Raw genomic sequence first — 22,683 nt, 5'->3', positions numbered from 1 at the left:
AGTACAACCAACCTTTTACCAGCAATAGAACTACAGGAGCCATAGATAATTCTGACATCTTTCTTAGAATACAGATAATAAATTGTGAAAGCTTGTGAGCATGAGCCATAGATAATTCTGACAACATCTTTCTTAGAATACAGATAATAAATTGTGAAAGCTTGTGAGCATCCAATTATTATTTTCCGTGGAACCTGAATCAATAATCCATGGATTAGAGGAGGAACAAATAGTGAGAACCACAAGAAGAGTACCTTGTCAGATGTGGGAGGTTGACAGACAGACAGAGACTTGATTAGCTCCAAGAATTTTGATCATTTGCTCCATCTGGTTTATCAATGATTTGGAGGATTCTAAGATTTTTTGGGTAGGATTCAGGTGAATCGTGGTAGACTCGGATGTTGTCGTGAGACCCTTGGTAGCAGAAGATTTGACCAAAGGTTTGTATGCCGGTTTATCGTGAAGCTTCTGACACTTTTCCCGAGTGTGGTTGGGTTTGTGACGGTAATCACAAGTGGGGTGACCGACCCGAGGTGAGATGGATAAGGGTTAAGCACTATTCGAGATCAAGGCGGATGACTTGACTAAAGGAGTAGAAGTACCAAGCATGATAAGTCTCCGACTCTCTTCCCTGCGAATCTCGGTGAAAGCAGCGCGAACAGAAGGAAGAGGGTCCCGATCAAGATTACGGCCTCGGACTTCGTCAAGGTTGTTGTTAAGGCCAACCAGGAACTGGAACATGCGATCCTTTTCTACAATTTGACTAAAGGAGTAGAAGTACCAAGCATGATAAGCCTCCGACTCTCTTCCCTGCGAATCTCGGTGAAAGAAGCGTGAACAGAAGGAAGAGGATCCCGATCAATATTACGGCCTCGGACTTCGTCAAGGTCGTTGTTAAGGTCAACCAGGAACTGGAACATGCGATCCTTTTCTACAATCTTCTGGAAGAGAAAGGTCGGTTGGAGAATTTCAAGTGTAGTCGTGATATAGGTCGCATTTTATCCATAGTGCAACAAAGCTACTATAGTATTTGGTCACGGTCCTTGATCCCTGTTTGCCTCCCGAATTTTTTTAGTGGAGAATTTCAAGTGTAGTCGTAATACAGGTGGCATTTTATCCATAGTGCAACAAAGCTATTATAGTATTTGGTCACAGTCCTTGATCCCTGTTTGCCTCCCGAATTTTTTTAGACCCGAGTTTCTGGGATTCTTAGAATGATTTATTTGTCTCAGGTCACAGTCCTTCGTTCCTATGATTCTTTCCAAGTAGGTGGAATATTTATGCCACTACTTGGTGTGGTTACGCCGTCAGGACGATTTTACTGTACAAGATTCTTAAGTATTCAATTTGAGCATCAATCTCACGTGCGACGTTCTCGACAAGTTTCTTGTGAAGTAGGCGTGGCCATGCTGTGGAGGATCTTTCGTTCTTGTGTTTTTTCTCGAGCGGACGGGAATATTTACGCTGCTACTCGACATGTTTATGCCTCTAGGGTGGCTTTACTATACACGATTCTTAAGTCATCAATTCGAGCAATGAAGGCTATCAACGTCGTGTGCATCATTCTCGACAGGTTTTTCGTGCAGTAGAAAAGAGCCGAGGAGAGTTTTAGCGAGAGCTTTCTCGTGAGATTGAGAGAAAGAGTTGAAGCAAAGTTCTGTATGTTTCTATATTTGAAGAGAGTAAATCTGAGTGTGTATCATTATATATTTCAGGTTCTTCATAGTAGAAATTTCTTGGTTTTGGCTCCGTGACTTTTTCATGTTCTTGGGGTTTTCCACAAATCTTGATGCGCTTTTTCTGGGATTATTTTCTTTTATCGTGCTTCAGTTTGATTTTTTTTTTTTGAATTTCTCGAATTGTTGTGTTTCTATTTCGCGGTGTAGTTTTGATTTCTAATTGATCAAAACCCCAAGTGTATATTTTCATCCCAATAAATGGTATCAGAGTGGGGTGTTTGATTCGAGTGAGAGCAATGACCGACGAAACAACACTAAGTGGAGAAGTTCAATAGATAAAACTTAGCATTCTTGAAGATATAATTGGAGGATTTGTTGGACTAAAAAAATTATATTTGCCACTATAAGCAATCGCTAATATGCTTGTATCAATGACAATGGAGAAATGAGAAGTTTTGGATCGAATAATCCTAGATTTGTTACATTTAATATAGTGAATGAAAAAATCATGATGGATCTCTTGGCGGCATTGAGAAACAACAACAACAACAACAACAACAACAAAGCCTTAATCCCACTACGTGGGGTCAGCTACATGAATCCTTTTTCTCAATTGCGTCCTGTTTAGTGTCATATTTTCATTTAGTTGTAGTAAATTAAGATCAATTTTTATACAATAAGCCCAAGTCTTCCTAGGCCTACCTCTGTCTTTCTTAACACAAGTTGAATCTAAAACATCTACTCTTCTAATCGGATCATCAGATGATCGACATTTAATGTGACCAAACCATCTAAAACGACTTTCTCTAATTTTGTCTGTCACAGGAGCTACACCAACCCTATCACGAATATATTCATTCCGCATTTTGTCTCTAAGTGTAAAGCCACTCATCCACCTAATCATTCTCATCTCGGCAACACTTAACTTATTATTATGCTTCTCTTTTAAAAGGCCAAGGTTCAGTGCCATAGAGCATTGCAGGTCTCACCACCGTCTTATAAAATTTTCCTTTCAGTTTAAGCGGTACTTTTCTATCACACAAAAGGCCCGAAGCATTCCTCCACATCAACCAACCTACTTGAATTCTACTATTAACATTTCTTGGCGGCACTGAGAAAGATATACGAAAAACCTTTAGCTTCTAATAAGATTTTTTTCTGATTAAGAGGTTATTCAACATAACGATGGTGGAAGATAGTTCAGTGGTACAACATCTGAATAGTTTCAAAATTATAACAAGTCAGTTGTGTTCTGTAGGGATCAAATTTGATGATGAGGTCAGGGCACTGTTAACTCTGTCTTTATTGTCGGACGACTACAATTGGTCACAGCAGTAACTCTTCAAAAAAATATGAAATTGAATTTTGATGACATTCTGAGATAGGTATTGAATGAAAAAGTTCATAGAAAAATAATGTGATGAACATTCAGGTTCCATGTTGAATGCTTAAAACATGGGAATGAATTTGGCATGAATACGGGAAGAAACAGATTCTAAGTCAAAGTCGAACAGAGGAAATGTCAGAGGTTAATGATGGAACTATAGAAAAAAAGGCATTCAAGATGAATCGTAGAGCTTCAAGGATAGTTGGTGGTGGAGGACTAGAAAGGAATCTTTATACAAATGTCTCAACTAAGAAATCCAAGGTGATTCACCGGTGCATCCCTAGTCAGTATTGAATCTTGAACAGTAGATTCAAACTTCTCTTTTGATGCAGGGCCCAACAAGTATTTGTTTAGAAATTACAATAAGAGTGATTTATGGAAGATTTATTTGGGAGACAAGACCTGCAATATCATAGAAAAGGGTGATGTGGATATCAAGTTGCCAAATAGATTATTCTGGAAGCTTACTGCAGTCAGACATGTTTCAGGTCTGAAAAGAAATCTAATCTCGCTGAGCTAATTGACAAAATCAGGGTTCATTACTACTTTCACAAGTGATTTGTGGATGGTGACCAGGGGGCAATGGTGATGATTTGAGACAATGTTGAAGGCAATCTTTACTTGATTAATAAGATAACAAATTTCATTGATGTGGTTGAAACCAAAGTGGATGTAGGTTTGACACTCAGACTTGACTATATGTGTGAGAAATGTATGAAGTCTCTATTTTCGAAGAATAAGCTTCAATGTTCGAAATTTATAGATTTGGACTTCTATGAAAATTGTGTATATGGAAAGATGAAGAAAGTTTCTTTCTCAAAAGTGGGTCAATGGTGGACTCAAAGAAATTGAAGTTAGTGCGTATTGATGTATACGATCCTAATCTAGTATATTCTATTGGAGATTCCCACTACTTTGTCATATTTATTGACGATCACAAATAAAAGGTATGTGTTTACTTATTGAAATAAAAATCCAATATATTTGAAATGTATATTAAGTGGAAGATTACGATAGAAAATGAGACAAACTTGAAACTGTAGTGTCTCAAATCAAATAATGGGGGTGATTATCATGATTGACAGTTCAAAAAATTTTATGCTACAGAGGGGATTGGGCATGAATTCACTATTCCAAGAACTCCACACTATAATGGAGTAGTTGAATGTATGAACGTAGCTAATATAGAGCATGCCAAATGTAGAGGTTGCATGCAAGTTTGCTAAAGCAATTTTGGGCAGAAACAGTGAACACTACAGTGTATGTGATCAACTGTGGTCTATCAGTAAATTCGAATGAAGGCTTGTCTGAAGAAGCCTGGAGTGACAAAGAGGTAAATTTATCTCACTTAAATATATTTGGGTGTTTTGCATATGTACATGTTGATGTAGGGTTTACGAGTAAACTTGAGATGAAATTTTTCAAGTGTACCTTCATAATTTATGGCTCAGACGAGTTTGGGTACGAGTTTTGAGGCTACTAGATAAAAAAATTATCAGGAGTAAAGATGTTACATTCAATGAAATGGAGATATACAATATTACATTAAATGAAATGAAGATATACAATTTTACATTCAATGAATGGAGATGTACAGGGACATGATCAAAACTCAGGATTTTTTGTTACTTTTGAAGAGTCTAAATGTGTTACGATAGAAAATACTGGTCATCAAGTGTGTGGAGAAAGAAGTGTTCAATCAAATTAAGCACACAAAGTGCCTCAGTCAACTGCTGTTGAAGTCATGAGTTCCAACAGCCTTATTTTTTCTATTTATTGTTTACAGATAGTGGTCAACCAAAGTTTTATGAGAAGACCACTCAAGTTGAAGATTCAAGAGAGTGAGAGCTTGTCGTGGATGATGAAATGCAATCATTTGAGTCAAATCGGACCTGAGATTTGATGATTTTACCATATTACAAAAGACCCCTACACAAGTCTATGGGTCGAAAGAGGAATCAGATGGTAGCAAACAGAGCAAGACAAGACTTGTTATGAAGGGGTTTTAATAGAAGGAAAGAAAGAGTGACTATATAAATATTTTTCTTTGGTGGTGTGTGATAGTAGAGGAAGATCTACATCAGGAGTAGATGAATATAAAAATATTTTCTTACATGGAGATCTGGAGGGATTATATATGGTGCAACCGTAGGGTTATGAGGTTTCAAATAAGAAGATTTAGTCCGCAAATTGGAGAAAAGCCTTTTTGGCTTAGAGCAAGCACCGAGATAGTGATATAGGAGGTTTGACAGATTCATATTAGATAGTGGGTACATAAAATACTAGACAAACCATTGAAAATTCATCTAACACTTCAGTAATTGTTATATCTTACTTCTTTTGTATGTGGATGAACATGCTGATTGCAGGGCAGATATAGAGAAAATCAGGGACTTAAATCAACAATTTTTAAGTAAGTTCGAGATGAAGGATTTAGTTCCAATTAAGAAAATCCTCGGTATGAGAATCAACGGGATAAGATTGTAGGTATACTGAAATTGTCTCAGGAGGAGAATATTGAGAAGATCTTACAAATGCTCAACATGAGGCAAAACTATTTTGCATCCCAATAGTAATCATTTCAAGTTGTCTACAAGAATTATTGCCGAAGTGTGAAACCAAGCAAGCATGAATGAGAAGAACTATCATGCTTCAACAGCTGGAAGTCTAATATATGCTTGTATCAGACCAGATACTATATATATAGTGAGAGTAGCCAGCAAGTACATGGGTGATCTAGAAAAACATCATTGAGAGACAATGAAGTAGATTCTCAGGTATTTGAGTGGAACAATCAATATGACACTTTACCATGGAACTGTAGATATCAATTTACAGGGATTTATTGATTTAGATATGGCATGAGATTTTGATTGTAAAAGGAGCACGATAGGGTATATCTTCACTTTAGGAAATACAACAGTGAGTTGAGTTTTCAAGCTACAGGGGATTGTAGCATTTTCAACTACCTAGTCCGAATATATAGCTATCACTGTGTCAGAGCTTTATGGCATAATTGGATAAAGTGCAGAGGATTGACAAGTTTTATAGTGACAGTATGTTTGCAATTCATTTACTAAGAACACTTAGTTTTATGCTAGGACAAGCCACATTCAACTGAGATATTACTTTATATGCTTTCTTCTAAAAAAATGTATAGTTGTTCTTGTAGAAGATACACATAACTTAGAATCTTGCAGACATGTTGACGAATGTGTTGATTATTGAGAAATTTTTGCTATGCTTGGCATCAGTTGAAGTCCAAGAAGGTTGTAACAGGTGGTGAGTCACACCACGGTATAAGACTATGAAGATGTTACAGATAAATATGTGAAGTCGGAGGACAATTGTTAGGTGCTATCAGTCTCTAAGTTGGAGATTGTTGGAGTGTGGAGCCTAGCACCTGAAAGAGCGCTCCTACACCACTGCAAACGGGTGCCTCTGCATCTGGGCTTGGCGTAGCCTTGCCTGAAACAGGCGTAGCTAGTCCGGGCTACGAAACTCACCGCAACGTATGTAGCCACTCCACGGAGGATCCTTTTTTCCTATGTTTCATCCGAAGCGATGAAATATTTAACCCGCTACTTGACGTGGCTATGTCGCCAGAATGACTTTGCTAAACACGATTCTTTAGTCTTTGTTTCAAGCTACAAAAGCTGTCAATCTCGTGTGCAGCATTCTCGACAGGTTTCAATGAGGGCTTTTTCTTATGAGATTGAGAGGAATGGTTGGAGTGAAGTTCTGTACGTTTCTATATTTACAGAGAGTATATATGAGAGTGTATCTCTATATATTTATGGTTTTTCATAGTGAAAATTGCTTGGTGGTGGCTCCTTGGTTTTTTTCCTGTTCTCGAGTTATTCCACGTAAATCTTGGTGTGCTTTTTTTGGGATTTATTTCTTTTATTATTCTTTTGTTTGAAATTTTGTTCTGGGTTTTTCAAATTGTTGTGATCCAATTCCGCAGTGTGTTTTTGATTTCTAATTGGTCGAAGCCATGAGTGATTATATGCATCCCAACAAAATTGAGGGATTGTAAGACTTGACCATTGGGCTTCTCTTAAAAGTTCAGATATAACTGCTATCTTACGCTTCTTTAGGCTTCCTTGATTAAGTGGTAGTAAGGTTTGATTTCTTGGTTTGCCTTATACAAAGCCAGCATGTGCACAATGCATTTTTCAATTCTTAGGGTCTGTTTGGGGTAGCTGTTGATTATTTATAATCTACTGATAATCATATTATTCTGATAATTTGATAATCTGCAGATTGTCAGAATAAGTTGACTTACTGTTTGGGATAGCTTATTCAGAATGGCTTACTGGCAGCAGTTGTTGGATAAATGACCATTCTACCCCTGTTTGGTTAAGCTGTTGCAACAGAACTGTATGAGCACAGAAATAGATAAAACAGAACCCGCAAATCATTACAGATCAGTTCAAAAAGATAACATCTTATACAAAGCCAGCATGTGCACAATGCATTTTTCAATTCTTAGGGTCTGTTTGGGGTAGCTGTTGATTATTTATAATCTACTGATAATCATATTATTCTGATAATTTGATAATCTGCAGATTGTCAGAATAAGTTGACTTACTGTTTGGGGTAGCTTATTCAGAATGGCATAGCTTATTCAGAACGGCTTACTGACAGCAGTTGTTGGATAAATGACCATTCTGCCCCTGTTTGGTTAAGCTGTTTGCAACATAACTGTATGAGCACAAAAATAGATAAAACAGAACCCACAAATCATTACAGATCAGTTCAAAAAGATAACATAGACTGCTCACACTCTCATGAGTATCAAAAGAGTATGTTGGTATTCTTAGAGTGCCAATTAGTAAATATAGCATTAGTTTTTGAATAGTAAACCCAAGCTCATCTTTTACCAAAATTCAGTGTGACACCACTTGCAAGTGACGTCGTAGCCAACCTAGCCTGTCCTCAAAAATATTGACATTAATAACACTTAACATCCTAAACCCTCACCTCCTTCTGACTATAATTTTGTTGGGCCATGGCATTAAACTTTCTAACAATGCATACCAGTAATAAACGTTAAATTGTATTCACTTGATAAATTTTTGCTCCCGCCACTTCGATAATCTTCATCAGTTCAACATGCTTTCAATATTAATCTTCGACGCCACTTCGATAAATATATGATTTTTATTCTTTATTTTAATCACTCACTCCCATTTTTATAAGAGGCAAAAGGATAACAGAGAAAAATTAAATCTAGGGTTCTTAAAAGGATCAAACCCTCTGGTTGTCCAACCAAGAATCGAAGAAGACAGTCTTTTAACAGGAAAAAAAATCATTGTGCGCCGCTTTAATTCAATAAAAAAAATTCGATCTTTATCGCCGTCTGTAGAGCACGAAAAACTTCCAGCGAGCGACGAGCTAAAATTCCCGCCATCGATGTAGAGGATTCGAGAGAGACCGGTCGGCGGAAGGCTAGCTCGAGATGAATTGCAGAGAAGCTGGAAATAGGAATGCGCTTCGAAACGGCATTGGGCCTCCACGCTCCGTCTCACGCTCTGGTGTTGACCTCCGCCAGGATGAAGGAGATCGGGGAGGGGGTGGGCGAGGGCGAGGGCGAGGGAGGAATTCTTCACCCTAACACGCGAAACAGACGCTTCCCCGCATATTAACAAAATTTTTGAAGTGCGTGGGAGTGGCAGGGATACGCTGGGCTGAACGTCTTTTCCAAACACCTCTACGGCGTTTTCATACCGCCACCGCACCCCTATAAGCTGCCCCAAACGGGCCCTTAATTGTTGATTGAGTGTGATTTTAACCACAAAAATCTAAACCATATAATAGCATGAATCGTAAGCTTATCCAAATCCAGAGTTGTAAGCCCCAATTTGATTGATTGGGCTAGTGTTATGTTAAAGCATCTATTCTGTAATAACTCTAAAATTGTCAGGCGTTCTCAGTCAAACACAGAGATGTATGCGCAAATTCCATCAAATCCAATATTTTGAGGCAAGTTCATAATTGGGATTTTGAGTCTCAAGATGTCACTAGTAAATATAAAGAAGTGAAAATTTATGACTTATGAAATTTTAATTCGTATTAAATATAAAATCTTTAGTCTTTTGGATCATCTTTAGGATCGTATATTTATTTATGGGATTGGGTCTTGTTAGCTTCATTCAAAACAAATTCCTTGCTAATCTAAGCAAACCAAGTCATAATTAAGATGCTTTTTTATTGACTGGTCATCATGGTGTTGGCTAGAGCCTTTTTGGGTTGAAACAGTGATTGAGCATCAAGGAAATAGAAAAAAAACCAGTCTACAGATTATATTTACAATAATGGATGATTTTGCATTTCCCTGACAAAATTCTTTCATGTCCTTCGCAATGCTAGCCTTTCAAGAGATTAGATTTTCTTTCTCTTGTAATTTTGGTGGATATCACAATTTTGATATTTGCTTTTTCCTTTGAAGTTTGGATCATATATATTTTGATTGACAAACCTTGTATCATGCTTGGAACTATTCCTAAGGAACTCTGCATAGTTGGGCTCTCATTAAAATTTGGTTGGCCCAGTGCAGGCTTGTCTATTTGATTGGATTGGCCATTTTTTACATTAAGGAATTAAATATTTACTTTTTTGCATTTAGGCCTCTCCATTGTATTATTTTATTTTTGTCCAAAAGTCTATCTTAAGTTCCAGGAGCTGAATATTTGCAAAAGGCTCTCATTTTAGGATTTTCTTAACAGAGATTCTACTGACTCGCTTTTTTGCTATTTTTCAGCTGATTGAAATTTGTTGAAGGCACGCAAAAGTCTAAAATTTCTTTTTTTGACCCTTGTTTCATCTATTCATTCCAAAATTACAAGAAACTGAGATGTTCCTTTATTTAATAATTCTAAATGTGGGGTAATATAGTAGTATAGTTTCTTGGTTAAGGAGTTATTTTATTTTTTTTTGAAAAATAAATATAAAAAATTCCCAAGACATTCTAAATGTCAGATCGGTAGGAGTGTATAGATGCACTAGGTGTTAAAATGTCAGCTGATATAAAAAGGTGATGAGATAATCTAAACGGCGAGCTTAGGATGGAGTTTTCCATAGGCTCATGGTGCTGAAATGACAAGTGATGTTTAGGATTTGACTAATTTATTGGAACTTCATTTTATGGGGACATGACATGATTATTTTTAGGAAGTTTTTTTTTTGGTTGTAACTATACATAGTTATTCCAAACCTACATCACCAAAATGATAAATCAAAATCATCTCAATGGGTCATCAATGTCAAAAAATTAAACAGTCAGGATTATATTTTGACTGAACGTAAAATAGTTTCTTGATTATTCAAGATTCAAAAGCCCTTGTCTCTGTCCATACATTTACCAGTACACTATGGCTTATAGTGTCTGCTTTCTGGCCTATTCATTTACTCTCCTCCTGTGGTTTTCACATCATTTCGATAGTCATTTCTTATTTGTTTTGTCCTACAGCACATTTTTAGGGCAGAAAAATGTTAAGATCCTTTGCTCTGAAACTTCTCCATCTCCATGGTCATCCTTGTGGCCACTATGCTTACCAATTTTTGATAGCAACTCATGCCACTCATGCGTTTCTTGTGTGATGCACTTTCATCTAAAGTAAACTGAGCTCCTTAAAAAACGATAAGAAGACAAAAACTAGAAGAATGCTGAGTGCAAAATGTTCATTACATCCACTAGAAAGTAGGATATTGTTTTCCGTGTAATACAGACATAATCCTTAGTTTAAGCAAGTAACTGAAAATTCACATTTATTACTTTTGGAAAAAAATTCAATCAGCAAAATTGTTTTTGCATGTCAAGCAGTAGACTTTTTATATAATTTATGATGCAATTTTGATTTCTAAATTCTAGTTGAATTATATTTTATCCTTTTGTCATTAATTTTCTTACAAACTCATACGATATATGTTTTAAGAAAGTTTCATTAGCCTACCCGATTTTTCTACATTCTAGTCTAAACACTCAATCCTGATAATTTTTTATTTTGTGCGAAAAGTAATGGGAACAATTTTTTTTTCTTACTATAAACACGTAAAATAACTTGTATGATCAACTTCATCAACCATTTTCCTGACAAAAACAATGCGTTTACAGTGTGTTATATTATTGATTGCTGCTGGGCTTGAAGAGCTTATTGATACAAAGTCTCCAGCTATGTCAAGAGCTATTATAAATTGTCTTTTCCTTACAAGATTCTTGTCTTCATAAAAGATCCATTAAACCTTTAACCATTTTTTCTTTGATAAAAAAATCCTAGACCTAGAGTTTGACATCTGTAATCTAATTGTTTTCTCAGTTTGTCTTATTAGAACAAATCCCAGTAATACTATCAACTGCATCTATGGTAACAATATGCCGAATGTTCTTTTCTATCTTAATTGGAATGTACGTGGATCTATGTTTCTAACAAGAGACTTGCTTAAAGGATAAAAAAAAAGCTGAGTTGCTCATAAGGTTGGGCTAGACACTTTTTTTGATGTTCTATAATGTTGGCCAACGGATGTTTAAGTTTCCACTATCAACCCTTGTGTGTGTGCTTGGATTATTTTAACATTTAATTTAATTTTAATTTTTAATTTTTTTATTAGAAATAAAATCATATTTGGTATATTAGAATAGAATATATTTTACTTTCTTATTAATTTTTGTGGCGGATGATAGAGATGATGGTCCTCTAGTGGCAGTGAAAGTGTCGGGCTAATGGAAAAAATATTATGTACAAACTGGATAGGTGCGGATTTAGTGGTATCGAGGTGGTATTGTGATAGTACCACAATACCACCAATCCACACATGCGGATTTTGCACGTAATATTCGCTTGGGGAAAACTACAGTTGGTTGTTTTTGAAGATACTAAAGGTACTTAAAAAGTATTTTTTTTGTTTTTAAAAGTAATTCCACTTATTCTTAGAAAGAAACTTAAAATTACACTAGATAAGTATTTTTTTATAACAAATGCAAAAAAATTTTTAAAAAATCTCGAAGTGGCCCATACTTTTCCACCTTCGGTGACCTTTTATGATAAACTTCGGTAAATGCAGTTGTAATCCGTTACTCGACCTCAATGCTTATGTATGTTTGTGATTACAGTTTGCAGGTTTTACTTGGCAATGAAATACGATTGTGTAGTTTTATCATGTAAATTTACGATTGTATTTGTTTGTTGACAAAGTTGTTATGCAGGTTTTACGTTGCTGAAGTTCTCCTTGCATTGGAATACCTGCACATGTTGGGCATCGTTTACAGAGACCTCAAGCCGGAGAATGTGCTGGTGAGAGAGGATGGCCACATCATGTTATCCGATTTTGATCTCTCACTATGCTGCACTTTCTCTCCCACGCTCATCAAGTCATCAACCTCGGACGCAGATCACCTGAAAAGCTCCACTGCGTACTGCATTCGAACATCCTGCATCGAGCCGTCATGCATGCAGCCTACATGCTTCACACCACGCTTCTTCATGGGCGGTAGATCCAAGAAGAATTCAAAGCTCACCAAGCCAAGGAAAGCTGAAATCAACCATCAGTCCATCCCTGAGCTTATTGTAGAGCCCACGAGTGCCAGGTCAATGTCGTTTGTGGGAACACACGAGTATTTGGCTCCAGAGATCATCAAGGGCGAGGGACATGGGAGCGCTGTGGACTGGTGGACGTTTGGAATCTTTTTGTACGAGCTATTGCTAGGAAAGACTCCATTTAAGGGTTCCGAAAATCGGGCCACTCTCTTCAATGTGGTTGGTGAGCCTTTAAGATTCCCGGAAGCGCCTACAATTAGCTTTGCCGCAAGGGACTTGATAAGAAGGTTACTTGTGAAGGAACCCCAGCAGCGGCTCGCGTATAAGCGGGGAGCTACAGAGCTGAAGCAGCATCCTTTCTTCCAAACTGTGAACTGGGCTCTCATACGTTGTGCCAGTCCCCCGGAAATGCCGAAGCCATATAAGAGTGTCAGGAGGCAAACTGTGGCAATTGTTGATGGTGACATTGAGGTAAGATCACTGGGAACATATCAGGACAATATTGATTTCTTTTGATGAGTTTTTTGTGTGTTATGTTTGTGTTTCATGATCCCTTTGGCAGTCTGGCGCATCAAGACTGTCTCATTGGGAAAAAAATTGCCCAAGTAAGACGTACGCAGCTGCGTACGTTAGAGAGGTTATTCAGAGGGTATTGGGGGTTTATATCTGCGTTATACTCCTGTAACCTCCCTGTAACTTACCTGTAACATACAAATATATGTAAACAAAAGCGCGGAACTTACTAAAAGGTACAGGTAGGTTACAGGTAGGTTACATGGAGGTTACATGGGGTATAACACAGATATAACCCTTCAATACCCTCTGAATAACATCCCTGACGTACGCCGCGCTGTCCAGCGCTGTCTACGTCTTACGTACGCAAATTTTTCTCCTCATTCGGCGGGCATTCTCTTAATATTCTTTAAATACATTTCACTTCACCTGTTCTTTATAATATGAATGGTTTTTAGTCATCGCTTTGTGAAACGTGAGAATGGGTTGGACAGAAGTTTACACCTGTTCTTGCGGGGAAAGGAGGTAAGCACTTCTGTAAGGTTTCGTGATTGTAACGAATGTTGCATTTCAAGTGCTTTCGTCATCCAAGTTATATATTCACATTGTAAATCTGTGTTTGATCTGATTTTATTTTATTATCTTGTCTATGAATTTTTTGAAAATGCTTTTCAGGAATCAGATTTCATTTTGATCCATGTGAATAGACGAATTTTTAATTCGCGAGGAGAAAAATTTAATTCGAGGATGCGATAACTCTTCTTTATCTATGATTACCAATACGTCTAATAATACGTTGACCGAAAATATTGATGCGGATCATTTATCGGTTTGTTTTTTTTTATTTATTTCCGTTGGTTTGATTATCCCTGTAGTTCTCTTTCAAAGGGCTGGGACAAGTCCCTATTTGATTTAGATATTTACACCTATTTGATTTAAAATGAAATCTTTTTGAAAATTACAAATATAATTTGATTGAATTGATTTTAATGATATATTATGTGTAAGAAGGAGTACCAACACACTTTGTAAGGACAAAATTTACAACATTATGCGGAACTACCTTTAAGCCCACTCTTAATTTTAAGTTAATTTTTTTATAAGGATGGGCAATTTTTTCAGTAGGTATGCTCCATTATTATGCTCTTTGTTTCCGTTTATGATACCTGTGCTTTTTTTAGGTATGCTCCATTATTTTGAGTGTCTGACTATGTACAGCCGTGATGCTCTTTGTTTCCGTTTATGATACCTGTGCTTTTATTTATTTATTTCCGTTGGTTTGATCATCCCTGTAGTTCTCTTGCAAAGGGCTGGCTCAGGTCGCCATGCTTTGCCAAGTTTTGCTGAAAATGACCTATTTGATTTAGTATGAAATCTTTTTGAAAATTACAAATATAATTTGATTGAATTGATTTTAATGATATATTATGTGTAAGAAGGAGTACCAACACACTTTGTAAGGACAAAATTTACAACATTATACGGAACTACCTTTAAGCCCACTCTTAATTTTAAGTTAATTTTTTTATAAGGATGGGCAATTTTTTCATTAGGTATGCTCCATTATTTTGAGTGTCTGACTATGTACAGCCGTGATGCTCTTTGTTTCCGTTTATGATACCTGTGCTTTTTCTTTTATGTTTGAGCTTTCTCCTTTTTATTTTCTTGTAAATTAGTATGTTATTATAATAAGTTAGCCCGACCTTAAATAAGCATAATGCCGCCCTTATACACTCGGAAGAGTAATATACAAATGAGAAAGTGAGTTGCTCAAAATTATAAGGTTAGTGCATGTAAAGAGTAATTCTAGTTTGACAAATTTAGAAGATTAGAGTTAGTATAAGAAAACCAGTGTCAGTGCAAGAAGTTTATGTTCAAGTTGGTCAAGAAGATGTATAAATGCAAGTGGTTAAGTAAAAATAATAAAATTAAATATGTAATTATTACTGATTGATCATAATCAACAGCATTGTAGGTACACCTAATTTTTAAATATATAATTAGATTAATTTTTATTCATTAAAATATTCAAAATATGAACTCATCACACTAGTTGATTTAATTTTATTTGAAATGATTAAGCTATTTAATTATTATTTTTAAAGTAGATTGATTTAAAATTTGAATTTGTTCTACTGTTTACATATCATACTATAAACTAGGGTTATCTATGTTATTCAATTATGTAGTCAAGGTTAACAGGTAAACTAGAGAATAAAAACATCTTTATCATGTATATTATGTGCAGTGAAATAAGATACAGGTTCATCAGAGATGGGGCAGGTGCTATGAAAGTTATTTTAATGCATTATTTGGCTAGAGTCAAGTTAAGAAGTAAGACTCACTTAAACCCAATTTAGGTAAGTTGGGCAAATCATATATCCATCTCCATCTCCAGTCACTATCTCACTCTTACTAAAATACATAGTTATATTTTTTCGTTCTTTTTAATGGAACTCGGAGTTGCCAACTAGTCTATTCATCATTATATTAATCTCACTTGCAACATCATCCTTTATGTATCATCAAAATGATTTGAATAAGGAAATATATCCAAAAATATGGAAATACAATGAGAGCAGATTAACAAATATCAAAGAACGTGGAGAACTTATATTAGAGCGATCTTCCTACAATAGGCCAATGGCATATGTCCAAAATAAGCTGGAGCAAGATATTTTGAAACCATCTCTACGAAGAAGCCCTAACATAGCAATCCACATACCAGAGAAGTCAAGAGATTTTTGTTCTTTGTTATAGGCTGAAAATTAACTCCCAAAAGAATGTGTTTCTTTGGTTAATTACATCTTTGGGGATACCCAAGAATAATCTAGATTAATCAAAAGGTCTTTCTTACACATTATGATAATTGGTGAAAACGGTAGACCAAAGGGAAATGGTTACCTCAAGTAGGAACGTCTTGGTGCTTCAAAGTCTATACCAAGTCGTAAGAGCAAAGATAAAGTATCTCACATCCTAAATGGATGGTAGCTCATAAGTGATCGAAGCCTTATAATGTAACCAGTTCATCAAGCAGAAGCATCCCACTGCTTCGAGGCCATATTTGACCATAAGGGTAGAAGTTGAATCGTAATATCCTAAATGGGCAGCAACCTGTCAACTAAGTGAGGCCCGCAAGATGACTCCAACGATACATCAAAGAAATGATTAGGCTCAATGGGTCTTTCAAAGAAAGGTGAGAAAAATCCTAGTTAGGTAGAAGTAGCCATGTCAGGAGTCCATGGAACCGTTATCCTGAGCTACCAAGGCCCCAATTCATCAAGTCATGAAGATAGTCGACTCAACTTGACTTGAGACTCTTTGTCAGCAACCCATGTGTTGTGTTGTCAAAAGAATCTTGGTGGCCCTAAAGCCAGAGGAATGAAACCTCCAAATCCTATAACCTTAGACAGGTGGAACTCATAGAATTTGGTACTTATGCTGCCAAAAAAGTCACAAGCCTACCTCATGAACAGAAAGATAAGATGGAACCATCTTCATGATGCAATGCAGTTAGTAAGAGCAGTCCTCAAATGTTGAGGCCCTATTAAAATGATTGGGAGATGGCTATGCATGTGACCCCATTTTTAATCCGGCTTGAAGGCCATGCATAAAATAAAAGCAATTTTGAAAAAGTGCTGATATTTTAATCCCAAAATTTAAATTTTTATCTTAATCTTTTATTAGATTTTTTAGTAAAAAAATTATAATTTTTAGGACCGTAAAGAGACTTGGTTATAATTTTACTAAGCATCCCAAACAAATCACAATCAAGAATGAGAAACTAAAAGGCACGCGACAAAAAAAGTAAACAAACCAAATAAAAGAATAGAACAGGCCTGGCTTCGTTGGGTCGACAATATATCCTAAAAAAGTTAAATAAAGGAGGTCAGGCACTGTAGATACATACTTTAGTCCTAAGTCTATACATCAATATCAAAATACAGAATTAAGATGCGAGACACGGGCATTCGCTCCTTGTCCCCATCGCGTGGTTCCACGCTTAAAGCACCTTAGGACCCCTGCCCATATCTTATTTCCACTACAAAATTTATTTTAAAACTGTAAAATTACATAATAAAGTCTAAAAAAAGGCTCTACCTGCAAAAAAGAGTGTTTAGCATAGTTTATCTCATGCAACATTAGTGAACCATGCACTGGGAGGATGGCTTAGCAAGCACCTGCAGGAAATGCATTAGTATAAATCATTACATCTACTCCTATTACTTGAAATGATTCCTAATCCTGATTTTTAAATGTAAGGATTTATGAAGTTGACACAACTACAACGCCAAAAACTTGATCCTTATATGAAATGTAAGTAGTGTAAAATATATATAATTATAGGCAATTAATAATTGGATTCTACATAAGTATAAATATCATTATCAAGTAATAATGGACTTTCTATTTAAGCCCCAAATATTGATCCCACGGGAAAGGTGTAAGTTAGCAATGATAAAATTTTAACATGAAATTTACAGAAAATCAAATGAAATCACTGCCACTAATTTTGAATGTTGAGATATTAACCAAACTAAATTACTTAACTATTAGCAAAACATAAATGGAAATTTTGAGTAATAATTACTAATCTACTAACTATGTTTATGTAATGATGATTTTTTATTTGAAAAAGCATAATTCCCACTACAATGAAATTCTGGTGAAATGAGATGAGATAAATGTTTGTAATATGTATTGTGTCAAATATGAGCAATTTTAATTTTCTACCCTGATACAATGCATAGAAAATCATTGGTTAATCTTAGGTTTAGTCCCTAAATCCGTGGCTAGGCTAGGAGGATACAGGCTCCCACTCTAAAGCTCCCACTTCCCTTCACATGAAGGCTAACTCTCGCTTTAGTTTTTAAATACTAAAACCAAATTGGGGATTTTAGTCTGCCACTCTAAGGATTTCTCAATTCTACACCCAACAAAAAATATTTCCCACCCTAAGAATTTCTCAATTCTACACCCAACAAAAAATATTTCCCTATTTATTTGCACTTAATTTCTTGAATGAATTTCTCCTTCATGAAATCAAATGTGACCCTCACTCTGTTGTAGAACTCATACTCCATTTCCTGTATCATATGTTTCACAACATATTTTAATAAATCAATTGGCCAGATTGAAAAGTAAATTAAGTTCGGAGTTGAAAAATCATCACAATTTATTTTATATTTTAATTATGGCACATTCATTTTATCTCTTAATTTCATCATATCTTATAGTAGGGGGAAAGATAGAGGAAACTACTCAGACTTCATGAGAAAGATACGAAAAAACACAAATTTCATATATAAAAGAAAGTTCATACAACACTAAATAAACAAACAAAATTATCTGGAACACTTTCTCAAAGCAAATCCTTTATAGCCTTTCCTTAGAAATGCGGGAAGAAGAACTCTCTCACTTTTCTCCTTCTCCAACACTCTTACAAAAAGTTTTACATTAAATCTCACCACAAAATACTCTAAACTATGAAATCAAAATCACTAACTGACTCTAATATGGTGGTGGAATGAAGATGGATTATGAAAATGTGGAGGGGTGGAACGTTGCGGAGCAAAAAATGAATGTAGAGGAGCTCGTTTTCTGATGAAATTTGGCCCCAAATAAAGCCCAAGGTCGATTCTCCAAGAGGCACCTCCAAAAACTCTTCGAAAATCATCCAAATACATTGAAATTTCTAGAAACGGGGTCTGAACCGCCTTTGGCGCCATTGGCGCTGAGTAAAAATTCTCCAGCTTTCGATTGTTCTGCGCAGTCGTCGCTAACCTTGGCGCTGTCGGCGCTGGGTATTTCCTAAAAAATGTCATTTTGCCTCCAAATTTCATTCGTTTTGCTTCTTTTTTGCTTTAAGCCCTAAAAATCAACAACCTGCAAGAAAACATCAAAATATCTTTCATTAAAGTGCAATATCACCAAAAATAAGTATAAAATATGGGTCTAAAAATGCATATATTTTCAGTGTATCAGTAGGTTCACTGTGATCAGAGGACCCTAGGAAAAATATAAACTTGGTTTGACTCACTAAAGGTAATCCTAATTGTCACTAACCCTAAAAAAATGAAATAAAAATAATTTGGAGTAATTATAAATATAAATGACATAAAAAATATTCTCGATTGTAATTTATAGTCAGAGGAGCTCCCCATAAAAATTTCAAGTCAATTGGAGTCAATTTGACCACTAAAATGGATTAATCAAGTGAAATCACATTTTTGTCACAAAATAAATTATAATAATTAAAATACAACTTTAAAAATTACCAAATTGAATTTGGGAGCTCCTTATGACGAGGGAACCTAAGAAAATAAAACTGGAATTAAAATAAACACTTCATTTTTGAGCTATTTTTAAACATTTAAATAATTAAAAATTAGTTAAAAATCATAAAAATTGTAAAATTGTAAAGACACACTAAAATGTCACATGTGGCTTGAGACCAATTAAAAATAATTTTCCTAATTTTCTAAGTCAAGATATCAATTTTAAAGACCTAGAAATGAATTTTCTCTAATTTCTTACTAAAATAATTCCAATAATTAAAATATAAACTACAAAATTTGAAATTTGTTTTTTTTGGGTTTTCTGAACTCAAAGAGATTTAAGAAAAATATAAAATTTAATTTTCCACTTAAATATTATTTAATATTTAATTAATACTCAAAACAAAAAAAAATAATTCTAATAATCAAATCACTAAAAATCATGAAAATTGGTCTAATTTAAATTTAAAATTTTGAAAATATAGTTAAGTGAGGCAAATAAAATTAAGTTCTTTCTGTTTCTTCTAAAAATGATTTTTCTTCTCCCCCCCAAACTTAAGTTTTTAAAAGATTTTTACATGAAGAACTTTAAAAATAAAGGGTGAAAGAAAGCCTTGAATACATAAAAAAAATCATACTTCTTGGAGATTCTCACTCTTGAACATAAATTTTAAAATACTGTTGGTGTTAATATGAAAACTACAAGGCTAAAAACATTTAATTGCACATAATACATATAAAATTTGTTGAGAAAGAGCTGATCACAATACATAACAAAGTGTTGAAAATAACAACAGAACTAAACTAAATTCTAAAAATGAAAATAATTTTTCACATTACAGTTTCACATAACATAACAACAGAGTCTCAACAACAACATAACATAAATAATACAATCACACAGTACAAACACATACAAACAAACAAACAAAAAGTTCATGAGTCATCATCTTCCTTATCATCGACATCTAACTTCTGGTGTTGATATGGAGTAAAAGTAGGGTGAATAGGGAACTGAACTGTATGGTCACCCCTCAGGTATCTCACTAAAGCATCATCATAAGCAGCATCATACTCAAACTTTTGGTGAATCAGATCATCAGTGTGAACATTTCTATCCTCCATATTCTGCATCCTATGATCCATCCTCAAAATATCTCCCCGCTGAATCATCATTTGGTCCAACAACTCCCTGTTGCTGGGGTCACTTGAAGTAGGCTCACTAAAACTAGGGGTTCTATAAGTAGAAGGAATATCCCTGGTCTGTTATCTAGATCTCCAATCAACATGGGACTCATAAGTCTTGATGTTGGCAGGCCCAATCGGTCTCTAAGGCTCAGTCCTCTCATCATCAGGTCTGAAATCAACTCTTACATGCTCACAAAGTGTGTAAATGAGAGCAGGGTGTGTCAATCCATCAGCGGTCTCTTCCAGATTAATAGATCGACTGTTCATATAAATGATAGAACCTACATTTATATTCATCACTTATTGAATACAGAAGTTAAGGGTGGCTCTATCCTTGGTCACTTCACTATGATGGTTTGTTAGATTCATCCTCCCAAAAATAAAATAATGTCAGGCCTTAGACACAACATTTAACATAGAAAGTGGAAAGTTAACTTAAATCCATTCTTTATTTTCTAAGACACTTTCTCACTAGTCAGAAAAGAAATAACTTCATCTAAGGCTTGATCGGTAGCAGAAAATGAAGGATATTGACATATATAAACATCTTCTAATTGATAAAACTCATTGATTTTTCTTGGAGTAAACTCCACCCTTTTTCTTAAATCATCAAAAGCCTCAGGAAGGTTGGCATAAAATTCCATCACAATCCCAACTATCGCATCTGCAGTAAAATAGCAGAAGTTTTCCCACTGCCGAGCGATAATCAATTGTTCAACTTCTCTTCCCGGATTTTTAAAACCTCGATCCTGAATCACTTTTTTATTTTCTTGAAGACTATGAAATTGAGCGCTGGCTCTAAAGCTAATAAACCTTCGCTCGCCCTATTATTTTGCTCTATCTAGGTGCCATAGGAAATCTCGAAAAAATTGAAAAAAAAAATCTGAATAAACCCCAAAATGCCAAAAATCCAAATGTAAATCACTTTAAACTTAAATCCACTAAGTAAGAGTTCTTCACCAAAGCATTTTCTCAAAATCTCTCAAAAAAATTTCAAAATTTCAGATCTAGTCAATGTAAGAAAAATCTTTAGTGAAAATAAGAAAATTTTTACTTTAAAGTGTAGCTCTTACCTTGAGAAGATGAAATCTGAATTTCCTTTGCCTCTAAATCACCTCAAATCCACCCAAAATCAAGCCCTAGGTGCAAAACTGAAGGTTGAAGGTGACTTAAGGGGTAAAAATCGAGGTCTGCGGTTGAAATTGCAAATTAAAGGGTTAATTCGTCGCTCTCAGGTCAAAGGTGTCGTCGGTGCCAATGTCAGCGCCGTCGGCGCTGAAGAACCGAAATTCACTATTTTGATTTTTAAAATTTTAATTTCCTTTCAATTTTCTCCAAAGTTTTTAGTATTTTTAAGCACAAATTTTTATCTAAATTCATAAATACACATTTCACAAACAATCATTTTCACAAACAACAACAAACTGTCTTTTATATATGAAAATACATTTTTTACAAACACATTTCACAAATCACAAATTCACACATATTAAGCAAACTAATTATAAAATCAGCGTCGAAATCAAGCCACAACACTAAACGCTGACACAAAACTATACACATAATCAAAGTTCAGAATTCAAAAGCAAAAAAAAACCAAATAAAACCTAACCAAATCCACACAATTACACTAAACACATAAACACTTTTAAACAAGTAGAGAATTCACAATCTTCAATGATTCAGCCTCATCTTCAGTGCTTTCACCTCCTCTATTATCTCCCATAGATTGGTAATGAACATATCGGTTGTAGAAGAATCGATAAGGGAATTGATCTATCAAATTTTCTTCGATCCACCCCTTTTCTTTAAACATCCAAACTAACCTGTGTCGGTCTCCATGCGGCTGGGTGCGGTTTAATTTAGCGTAATATAGTGTTTAGAAATTAAGTATTTTAATTTAAATAAAATGGGGTCAAACTGATCTCATTGATTCCTACAGTTTGGATAATCGAGCTGACCACGAGTAATGTACCACCCTGAAAGGTATTACACTGCTTGATAATAAGCTCAATTAAATAAACTATAGAAATAAATGACTTCTATTTGATTTGTAAGTTTGTATGATGACCGACAGATTCCCCTATTCAATATGGGAG

General features: G+C 35.2%; 1 protein-coding gene across 1 annotated transcript in view; it reads left to right on the top strand.

The window, feature by feature from the left end:
* LOC110034025 (serine/threonine-protein kinase D6PKL1-like) overlaps positions 1-13,453 on the top strand; it is a 54,918-nt gene extending 41,465 nt beyond the window's left edge. The window contains 1 exon segment of the mRNA XM_020738257.1: positions 12,275-13,453. Coding sequence (XP_020593916.1) covers positions 12,275-13,121 — 847 coding nt within the window. The 3' untranslated portion in view covers positions 13,122-13,453.
* Positions 13,454-22,683: the final 9,230 nt, after the last annotated feature.

The sequence above is a fragment of the Phalaenopsis equestris genome, unplaced genomic scaffold (assembly GCF_001263595.1).
Source record: "Phalaenopsis equestris unplaced genomic scaffold, ASM126359v1 Scaffold001329, whole genome shotgun sequence".
NCBI lineage: Eukaryota > Viridiplantae > Streptophyta > Magnoliopsida > Asparagales > Orchidaceae > Phalaenopsis > Phalaenopsis equestris.
Note: the sequence above shows the minus strand (reverse complement) of the source record. Positions and strands in the feature narration are given on the sequence as shown.